Source organism: Camelus bactrianus, chromosome 12, assembly GCF_048773025.1.
Source record: "Camelus bactrianus isolate YW-2024 breed Bactrian camel chromosome 12, ASM4877302v1, whole genome shotgun sequence".
NCBI lineage: Eukaryota > Metazoa > Chordata > Mammalia > Artiodactyla > Camelidae > Camelus > Camelus bactrianus.
Window position 1 is genome coordinate 24,198,637 of NC_133550.1, and position 15,393 is coordinate 24,214,029.

The 15,393-nt window shown below is 35.1% G+C and overlaps 1 protein-coding gene across 17 annotated transcripts in view; it reads left to right on the plus strand.

The window, feature by feature from the left end:
• KIF21A (kinesin family member 21A) overlaps positions 1-15,393 on the plus strand; it is a 139,572-nt gene that overhangs the window by 66,722 nt on the left and 57,457 nt on the right. For all 17 annotated transcript variants that reach the window (XM_074375027.1, XM_074375028.1, XM_074375029.1 and 14 more), the window contains exons 2-10: positions 713-935; positions 1,064-1,246; positions 2,621-2,770; positions 3,465-3,599; positions 4,477-4,644; positions 6,513-6,628; positions 11,339-11,534; positions 11,927-12,116; positions 12,467-12,530. In XM_074375027.1, coding sequence (XP_074231128.1) covers positions 713-935; positions 1,064-1,246; positions 2,621-2,770; positions 3,465-3,599; positions 4,477-4,644; positions 6,513-6,628; positions 11,339-11,534; positions 11,927-12,116; positions 12,467-12,530 — 1,425 coding nt within the window. The remainder of the gene's footprint in view (positions 1-712; positions 936-1,063; positions 1,247-2,620; positions 2,771-3,464; positions 3,600-4,476; positions 4,645-6,512; positions 6,629-11,338; positions 11,535-11,926; positions 12,117-12,466; positions 12,531-15,393) is intronic.

Below are 15,393 nucleotides of genomic sequence, written 5' to 3' on the forward strand. Positions count from 1 at the left end.
GACCCCCTAGGAGACGTACATGATGATTCACAGGTTTGGGGGAGAAAGTAGTAGAACTTCTACTTGTCTTTATTTTTAATTTCTTCCTTTTCAAAATTCTGCTTTTGTGTATATCATAATATATGACAAATCAATATAGTACATGCATATATTTACAAATGAATATACATTTTCTTTTATATTATATATTGTGGGATTATGCTTGAAACTGTTTAGCTGACAGAAGGTTATGGTCAAATAAGTTTGGAAACTATTCACCATTCGAGGAGAGTTTGCAAAAAGGCAGTCCAAGGGCATAAAGATAAATATTATGTCCTTAATTTCTCATTTTTGGATATCTTCCTCTCTGGAAATGAAAAGAAAAACTCTAAAAGATAACACCACATAGGATTTGGGGGGTTGAATTTATCTAACTGAGTCTTTACCTCTTACAGAGTTGAGGAAGAGTATTCGCCTGCAGAATTTTAATTTTAAGATTAATTTTACTCTTGTTCATGATTTTTGGGGGGATTGTGAAATAATTTATACTGAAAATGACTCAGTATGATTTAACTTAGTTAAACTTTTCAACTCAAGGAGCAAGTAGTAGATTATATTAGTGATTTTAAAAGATTTGGCTAGGAATTTCAAAATCCTACTTCTTCAATTTTTTCCCATTTATTTTATCTTATTTTATTTTATTTTTACTGATCTTTTTTTTTTTTTTTCACAGAATAAGACCACAGCTTGCCAAAGAAAGAATTGAAGGATGCCATATTTGTACATCTGTCACTCCAGGAGAACCTCAGGTCTTCCTAGGGAAAGATAAAGCTTTCACTTTTGATTATGTGTTTGACCTTGACTCCCAGCAAGAGCAGATCTACACTCAATGTATAGAAAAACTAATTGAAGGTTGTTTTGAAGGCTATAATGCTACCGTTTTTGCTTATGGACAGGTAAGTACCAAATTATTTTCATAGAAGCTGTACTGTTCAGAAGTGTCATTTAAGTTGCACTTGCATTTTTGTCACTTGAGATTATGTTAGTAAGATCAAGCACCCATTTTTTCTGTTCTTTTATTCAGACTGGAGCTGGCAAAACATACACAATGGGAACAGGATTTGATGTTAACATCATTGAAGAAGAACAGGGTATTATTTCTCGTGCTGTTAAACACCTTTTCAAGGGTATTGAAGAAAAGAAACACACTTCAATGAAAAATGGACTTCCTCCTCCAGATTTTAAAGTGAATGCCCAGTTCTTAGAGGTAATAATCTAATTGTGTCATTAGTTTTCTTTAGATTTTATTCTTAAGACCATAGCCCTTATAATTTTATACTCCCACTTCCAGCTTAGTACTTGGCACATAGTGTTCAATAAATGTTGTTTGAGTAAATGAACATTAGGTAATAGGTGGCAGTAACAAGATATAATGGGTAGTAAGTACTTCTTGTGTGTTTGCATTTAAGATTATAAACAGCTAACTGGTGTCCGCAGAGCAACACAATTAATATTGTTTACTTCAGATTCTCTCTTTATCCTGTAATTACTGCTGTGATGTAGGCAGGCTCACAGAGTGCTGGGAAATCAGTGACCAACACCAAAAGGGAGGGGGAGGATGTGAGGAATAACAGGATTGACGCTGTAGCACTAGTCTGGCTGCAGGAGCTGGTTTTCCTACAAGGAGACGCAACGTCCAGAGGTTGGGGCGAGTTTGGATTCATGTAGGACAGTCTAGGCTGGTGGGAGGGACATGACAGTAAGAGGGCACTGAGGATTTGAGCAGTATTGCAGTCGGGTGGACAGTGGCCTTGCAGTTCTGTGTGCTTGATCCAGAGAGCGTGCCAGTCTAACTGTCGTCCAGACCAACTGAGCCAGTCATTTTGCTCATCGATGAAACCTTTTATCCAGCATTGTATGGCACGAAATAGAAGACAATTCAAATTAATATCAGTTACCTTGCTGCGGGTTAATGGACATTCGTATTTAGTAAAAATCAAGAAGAATATAATTGTGTGTTTCTACCAAAAGAAAGGTAATTAATAGTGGAGAAAGAAAAGAAAGTGTTGTTCTATCTTCCCTTTCACCCTCCGAATGTTGTTAGGCATTGTGACTTAAGCATATTGATCAAAAAACAGGTATACGCATCCTCTTCTAAGGTGGCAGCACAATCTCATCAGTATCTATTGATACAGAAACTAAAATACTGCTGACCTTGCGAAAATACCAAGTATTAATTTTTAGATACATTAAGAAGGGTTGTAGGGTGAAAGGAAATATATTTGTAGCTCAAGTAGTAAAAATTCTTAAAATCGTCTCTAAGCTTAAGAGATGTCTACATTTGGTACATTTTTTTTTAATTTGCTTATATTTACAAATATTTGTTTATCTCTTGCAAAGGATCAATGGATCATTTTAGCTAATCCTTAACTCCTTAGTCATGATTAAATCTTTTACTGTTCTTAGCCTTGTAAAGAAATCTGGCATTTGTTTGTATTTGTAATGAATTTTATGTGTTGTTTGAAGAAATATATGTCATTTGGAAGAACTTTTAAGATATGTTTGAAAAATAACATGTAGTATGTGTTATTACAATCATGAGGCTATTTCTGCTAACATTAGATTTATTTCTTTTTGATAGCTATATAATGAAGAGGTTCTTGACTTATTTGATACCACTCGTGATATTGATGCAAAAAATAAAAAATCAAATATAAGAATTCATGAAGATTCAGCTGGAGGAATTTATACTGTGGGCGTCACAACACGTACTGTGAACACAGAATCAGAGGTGACGTTTTGCGTTATAGTTAAAATAGAGCATATTTGACTTTATTTAATAGTTAGCTTTGCTGATCAAGGTATGAAATTTCTATCTTTAAGTGTGACAAGCAGTTAAAATCTTTACCGTCTTCTTCATTTTTTGCCCAGGATTTCATTATTAAAAATGTCAGAGTTAGATAAAGTCATTACATTTATCGTAGCATCAAAAGAAACTAAGGCAATGTGTGTATAGCTTTCTTTCACAGCTAGAAAAAGAGGGTTAGATAATTGAAAGTGAAGTATGAGACCACAGTCCTTTTGTACTTTTTGCTGTAACATATGTAGGACTGTATCATGGCTCCTAAAGAGAGACTGTTAAGAAAATTACAAAAAAAAAAAATTTCAGCAGAAGGTACAGAAGATAATTCCAGTTATTGTTTAGCTTGTTCCAAAGTGTTCTACTGTAATAGTTTTGAAATGGAAGCTGCAAATGTCAGCCAGTGGCAAACAATGGAATCTCAGTGTTTTTCCTATTAAAAAAAAAACAAACACTATTATTATACTGAGAAGTTCAGCTCAAAAAGTGCCTGTAACCAAAATAAGAATCTATGTCTTTTACATTCCTTAATGTGGTGGATTTTAACCATTAGCTCAGACTTCTGATTGTGTGGACCTTATTTAAGTATTGTTCATGAAAACTCTTCTTTCTTTCCCTCTTCCAGATGATGCAGTGTTTGAAGCTGGGTGCCTTATCCCGGACCACTGCTAGTACTCAGATGAATGTTCAGAGCTCTCGTTCTCATGCCATTTTTACCATTCACTTGTGTCAGACCAGAATATGTCCCCAAATAGATGCTGTGAGTTATTAGTTCTAATCTCTTAACATTTTCAGGTTTCACTTTCCTAAAATCACATGAATTCTCAGAGAGAACATTTGTGCCAAATTTAGTTTGTTTTTAACCATTCCTTTTCCTAATGAGATGTCTCTGATCCTGTTTAAGCTAAAGCTGGCCAACCATGTAAGATTTTGAAATAAAAAATTGGATATATGTCTGCAACAGCCAGAGAGCATGCTGTGGCCATATGGTGATGGATATGGTTACCTGAGACCCTTTGTTTTTGAGAACTATATGTGTTACAAATTTCCCTTCAACGTAAGCAAAGCCTCAGTCGATAACCATTGAGTTTTGACCTTCTCTGACCTAACTTTGTCTACACTTATAATTGCATCAGACTTTTTTATACTTATTTTATTTGGCTACATGCCTCTATTTGGCTATATATTTGTATATATATGTAGTATATATTATTTCAGAGGTCTGGTACTATATATACTATTTCAACCACTTATGTGGGAGCGTGTGGATGCTTTGCTGTGAGAGACATGCTCAGGATTCTAAAGGAGCAGCAACTTAAAAAAGTGAGGAATAAAACTTCGGCTTAAAATTTAAAAGAAAGGAAAGAAAAGGTCAAACTGGTGCAAGTTTTCTTATGAAAGAAGTATTGTGGACTAAACCCTCATAAATGCTGTCTAATGGGATTCCTTCATTTTCTTTCACTGTTAGCACTTTCACTGTTGGTGTTATATCATTCTTTTATGGTTAGGTTTAATAAATAATGTGAGAACTATATGTAGCAATATGAAAAATATATATAAAATGAGGGCAAGGTGGGATTGGAGGATATCTAGTGTCACATTAATAAAATATTTTCGATTATTTTCTTCAACTACAGGAAAATGCAACTGATAATAAGGTGATTTCTGAATCATCCCAGATGAATGAATTCGAAACTCTGACTGCAAAGTTCCATTTTGTTGATCTGGCAGGATCAGAAAGACTGAAGCGTACTGGAGCGACTGGCGAGAGGGCAAAAGAAGGCATTTCCATCAACTGTGGACTTGTAAGATTAAGACGAAGGCTTTGTGCTGACACGATATCGGGGCTATGTCATTGTCCTTTTCCCTTTTGGCATACATAATGCACTGGGCTGAGAAAGCAAAATTGCTATAAACCTAGGAGTAATGCATTGAATTTTGATCTGCTCATGCTGTCAGATTTTTTTTCTCCTTTTGACAACGAAATTTTTCTTCATGTGTAAAAATTTCGTTGGATTAAATTTTATGATGTGTACATAAAATAATATATATAATAGAAATGACAAACATTCTTTTCACGTTTAAGACTATGCTGTTTTCATACTAAATATTTTATGGGATGACTTTCATAGTAGCTTTTTTGCTAACATTTTATGACAGACTTTATTTTGGAAATTATAATAAATTTTTTTTAGTAATGATCACTTCAAAATGAGAAATTTTCTAGATTGTATTAGGAATTAACTTTTAATACCAATGCCACCTAGTCGTGTTTTTGATTGGAAAAAAACACCTCGTGTTTGAGTTAGCGTAAAGCTTCTATTACGTGGAAGAAAATGCTCTTGAACCAACTTTTTATGTAGTAAATCTTTTCTTCTTACTGATGTGATTATAAAGTTGGTCATTTGTTCCTGCTTAAATGTAATGACATCCTAAATTTCTGTGATGCTGACAGCATCAAGACGTGTGTATTTTGCTTTGCTTCTCTCCCTTTCTTGCTAGAGCTGGGGCTCCAAGCATATGGTGTTTTTTGTTTTTTGGGGTTTTTTCGGTCATTTTCCAATATTTGCTCTTGTATGATTGCAACCCTTCTGCGGGGGAATTACCAGCTGAGGCTGATTAGAGAGAGCCAGCCTTCCCTGCTCCAATCCCCGTCTTGATGCTCCCACCATATGGTTGAATATTGTGTTAAAGGGACTGAAAGATCTGGATCCTGGACTTTGTGTATTGTTTTGAATTTCTTAGAAGATAAAATCATGGTGGTATTTTCATTTGTGCTGTCAGGAAAAGACAAAAGCCACTGCACTGTTTTCCTGTTCATGCTACGTGGCAGAGCAGTTCAGTGTGGCCTGTGGTTAAAATTGTATCCTCTTTGGAAAAGGAGGACTGAGGCACAATGTGATGCTCATGCACTCTCTGCATCATCCGTTGGCTCGAACAAAGACATTGTTATAGATGTTTGCATTACTGAAGGGGAGTGCGACCGGCATTTAGGAAAATGCTTACCCTGTACCTGCTAGTTCAGTGACAGCAGCTAAAGCAGTAGGGGTGGCAGAAGGAGTGACTAAAGAGTTCTGTAATTTGACCTTGTTGTTTAAATATTGGATGCTTAGCATGTAGAATCATTGAATTTCTAGGTAAGGCCATCCTTGCATTAGGAATACTGAGATTCTTCAGAGATATCATACTGATATTTTTATCGAGGTTGAAGGAGATTTTGTCTTCCCATAAGGCAGCTATAGGGCAACAAGAAAGTTTCATGAAACAAACTAACAAGTTATTTCTTCATTGAATTGAGAAGAATTTGCAACATAAATTGGCAGTTTAGGGGGGAATACAACCCAATGCTGTGTTAATTCTAGAAATGGTCAGAAGTCATCAATCTTATAACATTTCTATTTCTAAAGAAAATCCCTGAATAGAGGCTTAAGGATTTGTGAATTGTGAGCATCTATAGCACTAAATTTTGAGCGGTTGTCAGCTTTTTAGTCGTTAATATGGAAAGCTTTGAAGTTTTCTTTATACTTTAAAATACAAATGCAAAGTAAAACCAAATACAAATGTTCTCAATTCTGCCACATCTTCACATTATTTTCTATAAGCTTTCGTTATTTAAAAGTGTTACAGTTGGTAAATTTTTTATCATTTTTCTCTCTCTCTTTCTCTCTTTTAGTTGGCACTTGGCAATGTGATAAGTGCATTGGGAGACAAGAGCAAGAGGGCCACTCACGTTCCCTATAGAGACTCTAAGCTGACAAGACTACTGCAGGATTCTCTTGGGGGTAATAGGTATGCATACGTGTTTATCCTCCGTGTTCCTGTGTTTCAATTATTCTTTAAACATAAGTTTGTAAAGTGATTTATAAGAACTGTTTTTAACTATAAAGCAAATTATTAGGATGAGGAAATAATAATTATTGAGTACCTCCAAGGTATGAGTTCTTTTGGAAGTTGTTATTTCACATATTTCTTACAACATCCCTTGAGGTGGGTGTTATTGTTCCTGGTTTATAGATAAGGAAATTGAATTCTAGAGAGGTCAAGTAATTTATTCAGTCATTTAGCTTATAAGTGAAGTCGTTGGCATGTGCTCTTTCTACTACATCATAGTTTCAGTTTTCAGCAATTGGCACATAGAAGGTGCCTAGTAAAATTTTGTTGAAAAATAAATACTCTCTTCTGTGTAATTGCAAAGTAATTTAAACATTACTGATAATTTTTTTATGAAATCTTCTAAAAATTAAACATTTTTTTATACTTGGGAAAACCTTTTCTTTTAATGTCAGTTGAATGAAATACAGGGTGTTAGCTGGGTTATTAACTTTGCCAGAATCACTGATACCACTCCTTTTCCGTCCTTGGCATCATTCTGGTATGTTTCATCAGCTAAACATGTTCTTTGGGGAATGCATTCCTCTTTATAAACATCAACACGTTGGCTTTAAAAGTGGAAACATTTTTGGCATTTAAATTCAATCATAGCACAATTCAACAAGTTACAGACAACTAAAGTGAATCTATTTTGCAGTGTTTTCAACGGTTGAATATGTTTACTGATGCTGTCAAAATGATCCTTAGATGCTTAAAATTAGCTGGTAGTTAAACTTGTAAACTTTCTCTCTGAACAACTATTAGTCAAAGAATTTTGATAATGTTGAGTCTATTTAGGTTTGAAGTTGGATGGATTTAGAAATAAAGTTTTGTTTTATAGAATTCAGTGGTCTCATTTTTATTTTATTTGTTTATTTTAGGGTTTTTTTGGGGGGGGAGGTAATTAGGTTTATGTACTTATTTACTTTTTTCAGAGGAGGTACTGGGGATTGAACCCAGGACCTCATACATGCTAAGCATGTGCTCTACCACTTTGAGCTATACCCTCCTGGCAGCGGTCTCATTTTCATATTCCTACTCTTTATGTAATGTTCATATTCTTTGTATTGCTTCCATTGTGTATTTCTTACTTCTGTTCTATATTTTCACTCTGACCTTCAGTATCAATCTGAGTCTTATTGTAACAGGACAAATTTTTTTTTGTTTTTTAAGCCAAATATAAATTTTTAAAGTTTACTAAATTGTAGCCTTTTCTTGTATTTACTTCTTAACTTGTAACTTTGTTTTATAACAAAGCAGAGATGATAAACATCTTCCCCTTACAAGTGTCAATACTTTTGCATAATACTTCTGAAAGTTTGCTTGCCCTGTAACAGTCTTAAGATATTTGTACTCTGGGTTTGGATTCCTCCTGAGTTTTATGTAAGCTACAGCTAAATAGTCTCCTCTGTTCCTCACCCACTTCCTCACTGGGTGGTCACTGCTCTCTTCTAATTCTATACTCAGTGATCTTCCATTCCTGCTTAAAATTGTGAGGTTGAACTCCTAGTTCAAAAGCATTATATTCTGTATAAGCCTGGAGAATAAAGTACTTCATTTTGTGATGTTTGTACAAATTACTTTTAAGAAAAATTAGGCCAAAGATATTTTTAGGAACAAGCTGCCTATATTTATGTGCACAATTTAGTGACTTTTTTTTTTTCAACCAAGCTGGCTTTCATACATTCATAATGTTTAACATTTTAAAAAGTTTATGCCTAAAATTCTGAAAAATACAGAAAAATTTAAAACATGAATTAAAATCACTTAGATTTTTATTAATAGTAAGTAACTATTGTTCATATTATGATATATTTCCTCCCTAATATATATGATATAACAATATGTAAGATAACATAATATATTTAAATGATATGGTTTTTTTTAATTTTTAAAAATTTTTTCATGAACAACTATTCTTGAAATTTGTATCTTTTGGGTTTTATTTAATATGTCACCTTTTTCCTATGCAGTAGATTTTAGCTCCTCTCATTCTTGTCTTGCACTAATCTTCTTAAGCACTTGATCCCAGTACTCCTCAAAATATGTGTGAAGGGCAAGCCCTTCTCCTTCCCCACTTCCCGTTTGTGGTGGGTTGATGTTGTACATGACTGTACTCAACTTGTCCCATTTGTGACTTTTTATGTGAGTTTGAATACACTTGAACTGGTCTATCTTCTATTCAATGAAATGAGCAAGCTCCAATGTTGTAAAAGTTTTCAAAATGCTTATCTTCAATTTCTGTACTTACTGTGACAATAATATACAGGATGGCTCTGGGCTGGGGACCACACTTTGAGCAGTTTTGTCCTCTAATCAGTATCCATAATCATCACTCTCACTTGATTACCTTGTCTCCTCCATCAAAAGATATGCATGAATTATCTTAACTTTCTGACCTCAAATAAATAAACATGACGTACAATTACTAATGACCTAATGTGTTCCAAATAACACAAATGTAATGACTAATGCGTTCCAAATATCGTGTTGTACAGAGTATTCTGATGAGTAAAAAAGACTTGATGAGTTTAGGATCTAAGAGTTGGGCTCTATAAACTTTCAATGTAGTCACAATCATAATTTACTCATAATCTACAAAAAAGAGATAGGCAGAGAGTGTGAGAAGGTCGAGAGAAAGAGTACAGCCACACTGAGGACTGGATTCTCAGACTAGATGATCTCCGAGTTGAATCTCGAATAATCTTGTAAGGGTAAGTCATACATCTCAAGTGTAGTAAATGTATGTTGTTTTTGTCTTTGGAGGATTACCTGTCACAGTCCCCAGAGGGAGGCTAGAGTAGTGAGCTAGTTGTGAGATGGAACAGGCTGCCAGGGGAAGCTGAAATAACTCTGTAATACAGATCAAATTCTCCCAAGAAAAGTACTTGCTGATGACTGCTGTCCCCTAGAAGAATAAACTTTAACTTCAGCTAGTCTGGCGGCACAATAACTAGTTTCCAAGGGGTTATACCCAAGGAAGTCCATGCTTTCTCGAAGGGTCTGCCTCCTGTATACTCTTGTATACTCCTGTATACCCCCTTATTACCTAACACATTTTCCCTTTTGATTAAAGTGTATCGAGGGTGCAAAATCAAATAAGTGGATTATCTGTCCTTTTTGTTATACATATTAATAGTTCCTTAGCTTAAGCCTTGTATTTAGTGAGTACTTCAGGGTAAATATCAAGTTACTCAAATTATTGTTTTTAGGGTGATATCATGGATTTTAAGTAAATAAATAAGATCTGGAATGTTAAAAAATAAAAGTAAGAGTAAGTAAGGTTGAGCAAGAGTTTGTAAAGGGAGGGAGATAGGTGGAATGGACCCCCTTTTAACAGGGTTACCATGAAGGGCGTTATGCTAAGTGAAGTAAGTCAGACAGAGAAAGACAAATACTGTATGACAGCACTTAATGTGGAATCTGAAAAATACAAACAAACTGGTGAAGCCGACTTACAGGTATAGAGACAAACTAGTGGTTCCCGGTGGGGAGAGGGAGAAGGGGCAATATAGAGGTCGGGGAGTGGGGGGTACAAACTATCTGATGTAAGAGAGGCTCAAGGATGTATTGTACAACATGGGAAATAGAGCCAATATTTTGTGATAAGTGTAAATAGAAAGTAACCTTTAAAAATTGCATAAAAATTAAAAAGGTAAAAAAAAACCAAAGCGAGACATTACTACGTATCATCTAAAATGATTAAAAATAAAGCTTGACGATATGAAAAAAAATTTAAAAAGAAAAAAGAAAAAGGTTACTGTCAGTACTATGAGTGCTGTGTTGAGATTATTGGGAGAATGCAGAAGTGGAAGCAGGGGCTAGGAGGCGTAGACTAGGATTGATAGCTGTGAATTTCCTACCAGGGTGGGGAAATTAGTTCCTTAATTGTAGTTCCTGTGTATTTTTTTGTTAGTGTGTAGGTGTGCATTAGAATGTTCAACATCTGTTTCGTTGACAGAAATAGCTTAAGCATGGTAAGTATTTTATTATCCTGTTCTTCGGTTGGTAAAGCAATTCTTCATGACTGTAGAGTAGTGTTTCCCATTTTTCCTATGTAATCTGGCCAGAAACTCTGGAACTCTGACCACTCAACCACAAATGGTGTTTCATATTGTTAAACATACGGGTATACTAAATACTTTTCTTGATCAGGGGATTGGATTTTGTGTAAAATTCTTTGCTGACATTAAAAAAATCAGGATTCAAGTGATTAAATGAAAAGAAGATAAATGTGAAATCCTGAAATATTAAGTAGATAATGAAAGCAGTGGTTTTTGAATTTCAACATGTCACAATATAGGCAGATTAAATTTTAGAATTTTTCTGTGTGCATCACTTCAAAAATTTTTGTTAAGAGGTGAGAAATACATGCCTTCTCAAGGTATTATGAGTCAAAAAAATATTAATTCATTTCCCCCAGTTTTACCCAAGGAAATAAAATCTTTTTCCTTACGATAGTCTTAAAGCATTGGGGCTTTTAAGTTTACTTTTATTTTAAGTTAGTAATATCAATCTTTTGGTATCTTGAAGAGTAGATACTATTCAAAGGGCAGGAATTTTAAAATGATTATTTCAGTGTTTTATTTGCTTTTATCTGTAAACCTAATTATCATTTGTAACTTTCAGCCAAACAATCATGATAGCATGTGTCAGCCCTTCAGACAGAGATTTTATGGAAACTTTGAATACCCTGAAATATGCCAATCGAGCTAGAAATATCAAGAACAAGGTGATGGTCAATCAGGACAGAGCTAGTCAGCAGATCAGTGCACTCCGTGGTGAGATCACACGGCTTCAGATGGAGCTCATGGAGTACAAAACAGTAAGCTCATGGTTTTGACTTTGCATTTTGTGATACACGTTGTGTACACAGTGATAGCTTTTTGTAATGGCTTGCTCATGTATGTCTCTAGTAATGGTGGCATCTTTCCTTTTGGAGGTATAATTTTCCAGTTTTCCTTGTGGGTAGCCTATGTTCAGTCTACAGCCTGACCAAACCTCTTGTTTCAAAAGGCTTCCTATGCAGTCAATGTCTTTAGTGACAAATGCTCCATGGACAGTTGTCGTAGAGGGAAAAGGATCTCTTTTGCCTCGAGGCTGTTAAAACAAAAGGGCTCTTGGCTGTAGAATTGTGTAGTCCTGTAGTATCCTTTAACAAAAACTCTTGGGTGTTTAAAGCTTCTTAACGAACAGGGAAATATTTTTCTTTTCTAGGGTAAAAGAATAATCAATGAAGAGGGTGTGGAAAGCATCAACGACATGTTCCATGAGAACGCTATGCTGCAGACTGAAAATAACAACCTGCGTGTAAGAATTAAAGCCATGCAGGAGACAGTTGACGCACTGAGGGCCAGAATCACACAGCTCGTTAGCGATCAGGCTAACCAAGTCCTTGCCAGAGCAGGTATGTGTGTAGGGCAGGAGGGAGGGGTTCACTTGCGGAGGGCAGGAAACATATTTCATGTTTGTTAGTTATGTGGAATATTTGAAATGAAAAAGTCAATATCTGTGTTTACAGTCTGTGATTTTAAGTTACTTAATTTGTGAATAATGCATTCTTACAGAAGCAAAATGTGCCCTTTGCTTTATCATGTTATCTTATTTTCTGCTCATGTAATTAAGGTCAGGAAATTTTCTGTTTAAATTGTATTTTTCAAGTATTCTTGTTTGGTTTCTGTAACTTGATTCTTTTCTCTCTGTTTTGTTGAATTTTCATTTTAAAGGAAATTCTTGATTTCATCTTTTATCTTGCAGGTGAAGGGAATGAGGAGATTAGTAATATGATTCACAGTTATATTAAAGAAATTGAAGATCTCAGGTACAGTTCATGTTCTGTACTATATAATGCGCATAGTATGGGTTTTGCAGTGAAGTGTTATTGCTATTTGTTGGGCTAATTTTGTAGTAACTGTTCACAGTGATATTTCACCCCTTAACGTTCAGGGAATAGTACTTGCCTGTTGTGGAACATATGGGAACATAATGTCACATTGCAAACTACTTTCCTTGCCTCTCTTCCCACATTATCTTTCCGTGTTATCCTCCTACTCTTGTTCTTATACCCTTCATTGGAGGCTTACCTAACCTGACATAAGGTTAGGCATAGTTGGTGTTGATGAAGTTACCTCCCTGTGCCTCTTCACCCACCATTTGGGAATGGCCCACATCAATAAGTCATCTCTAATTTTTTAAAATCTTCCATTGCACCTGTTCCCTAAGAGTTCTCCAGTGATTCTTTGTGTGTGAGTTATGGCATCCCTACCAGTTTGCCTGCCTCTTTGGTACACACAGAAGCTCACTCATCACCCACTTTTCACACACGTACTGCAGGTACTCACTATATGCCACGTGTCATGCCGTGGACTGAACAAGTGTGACATAAACAAGGAGTTCACCGTCAAGGTGGGTCACCTGACATAAATAGTCATTTGTGGTAAACAGGATGACAGAAATTGGTCACACGCCTAGTGTGGGAATATGGGAAGGGGACCACTGAGCTCTGGCTGGGAGAATATAGGGTCAAAAAGATCGTCAAAGGCACTAATCATTTCTGTGATATTTTCAGATTCCATGGTTTGTCCTGATGGCTGAGCTGCTTTCTCTCTCTCTTTAATTGAAGTATAGTTGACTTATGTTGCTAGTTTCAGGTGTACAGCTAAGTTGATTGAGTTATATTTGATATATATATATTTTATATATATATATTTTCAGATTTTTTCCATTATAGGTTGTCACAAGACATCAAGTATAGTTCCCTGTACTAGACATAGGATCTTGTTGGTTATCTATTTTATATATAGTAGTATGTATATATTAATCCCAAATTCCTAATGTATCCCTCTCCTACCTTTCCTCTTTGGTAACCATGAGTTTGTTTTCCATGTCTGTGAATCTTATTTCTGTTTTTATAAATAAGTTCATTTGTGTCATTTTTTTTTTAGATCCACATAAGTAATACCATATGATATTTGTCTTTCTCTGTCTGACTTACTTCACTTAGTATGATAATCTCTAGGTGCATCTATGCTGCTACAAATGGTAGTATTTCATTCTTTTTTATGGTTGAGTAATATTCCATTGTGTGTGTGTGTCTGTATGTGTATACTCACACACAAATACCACATCCCCTCCATCCATCCATCATTGGACATTTAGGTCACTTCCATGTCTTGACTATTATGAATAGTGCTGCTGTGAACACTGGGATGCATGTATCTTTTCCAATTAGTTTTCTCCAGGCATATGCTCAGGAGGGGGATCCCTATATCATATGGTAACTCCATTTTTAGTTTTTAAAGGAGTCTCCACGTTGTTTTCTATAGTGGCTGCATCAGCTTACATTTCACCAATAATGTGGGAGGGTTCCCTTTTCTTCACACTCTCTTGAAAATTTATTATTTGTAGATTTTTTGATGATGGCCAGTCTGAATGGTGTAAGATGATACCTCATTGTAATATTGATGTGTATTTCTCTAGTAGTTAGCAATGTTGAGCATCTGTTCCATGTGCCTGTTGGCCATATGTATGTCTTCTTTGGAGAAATGTCTATTTAGATCTTCTGCCCATTTTTTTATTTTATTTTTTTTTTAATATTGAGCTGTATGAGCTGTTTCTGTATTTTGGAAATTAATCCCTTGTTGGTTGCAGTGTTCGCAAACGTTTTCTTCCAGTCTGTGGGCTGTCTTTTCATTTTGTTTATGGTTTCCTTTGCTGTGCAAAAGCTTTTAAGTTTAAGTAGGTCCCATTTGTTTATTTTTGTTTTTATTTTCATTTCTTTAGGAGATGGATCCAAAAAAATATTGCAATGATTTATGTCAAATAATATGTTATTTTATGGTTACCCCTATGTTTTCCTCCAGGAGTTTTAGAGTATCTGGTCTGTTATCCATTTTGACTTTATTTTTGTATATGGTGTTAGAGAATGTTCTAATTTCATTCTTTAACATGTACCTGTCCAGTTTTCCCAGCACCACTTATTGAAGAGACTGTCTTTTCTCCACTGTATTTTCTTGCCTCCTTTGTCGTAGATTAACTGACCATAAGTGTGTGGGTTTATTTCTGGACCGTTTATCCTGTTCCATTGGTATATATGTCTGTTTTTGTGCCATTACTGTTCTGTTTGGATTACTGTTGCTTTGTAGCATAGTCTGAAATAAGGGAATGTGATTCTGCCTGCTTCTTTCCTCTTTCTCAAGATTATTTTGGTTATTTGTGTTCTGTGTTTCCACATAAGTATAAAAATTTTTGTTCTAGTTCTACAAAAAATGCCATTGGTAATTTGATAGGGACTATATTGAATCTGTAGATTGCCTTGGGTAGTATGGTCATTTTAATATTGATTGGGTGCATATATATTTACATTTGTTATATTTTCTTTTTCGATTGATCCCTTGATCATTATGTAGTGCCTTCTTTGTCTATTATCATAGTCTTCATTTTAAAATCTATTTTGTCTGATATAAGTATTGCCACTCCAGCTTTTTTGATTTCCATTTGCATGGAATACCTATTTCCATCCCCTTACTTTCTGTCTGTATGTGTCACTAGAGCTGAGGTGGGTCTCTTGTAGACAACATACATCCCAGTCTTGCTTTTGTATCCATTCAGCCAGTTTATGTGTCCTGATTGGAGGATTTAACCTGTTTACATTTAAGGTAATTATCAACATGTATGTTGTTATT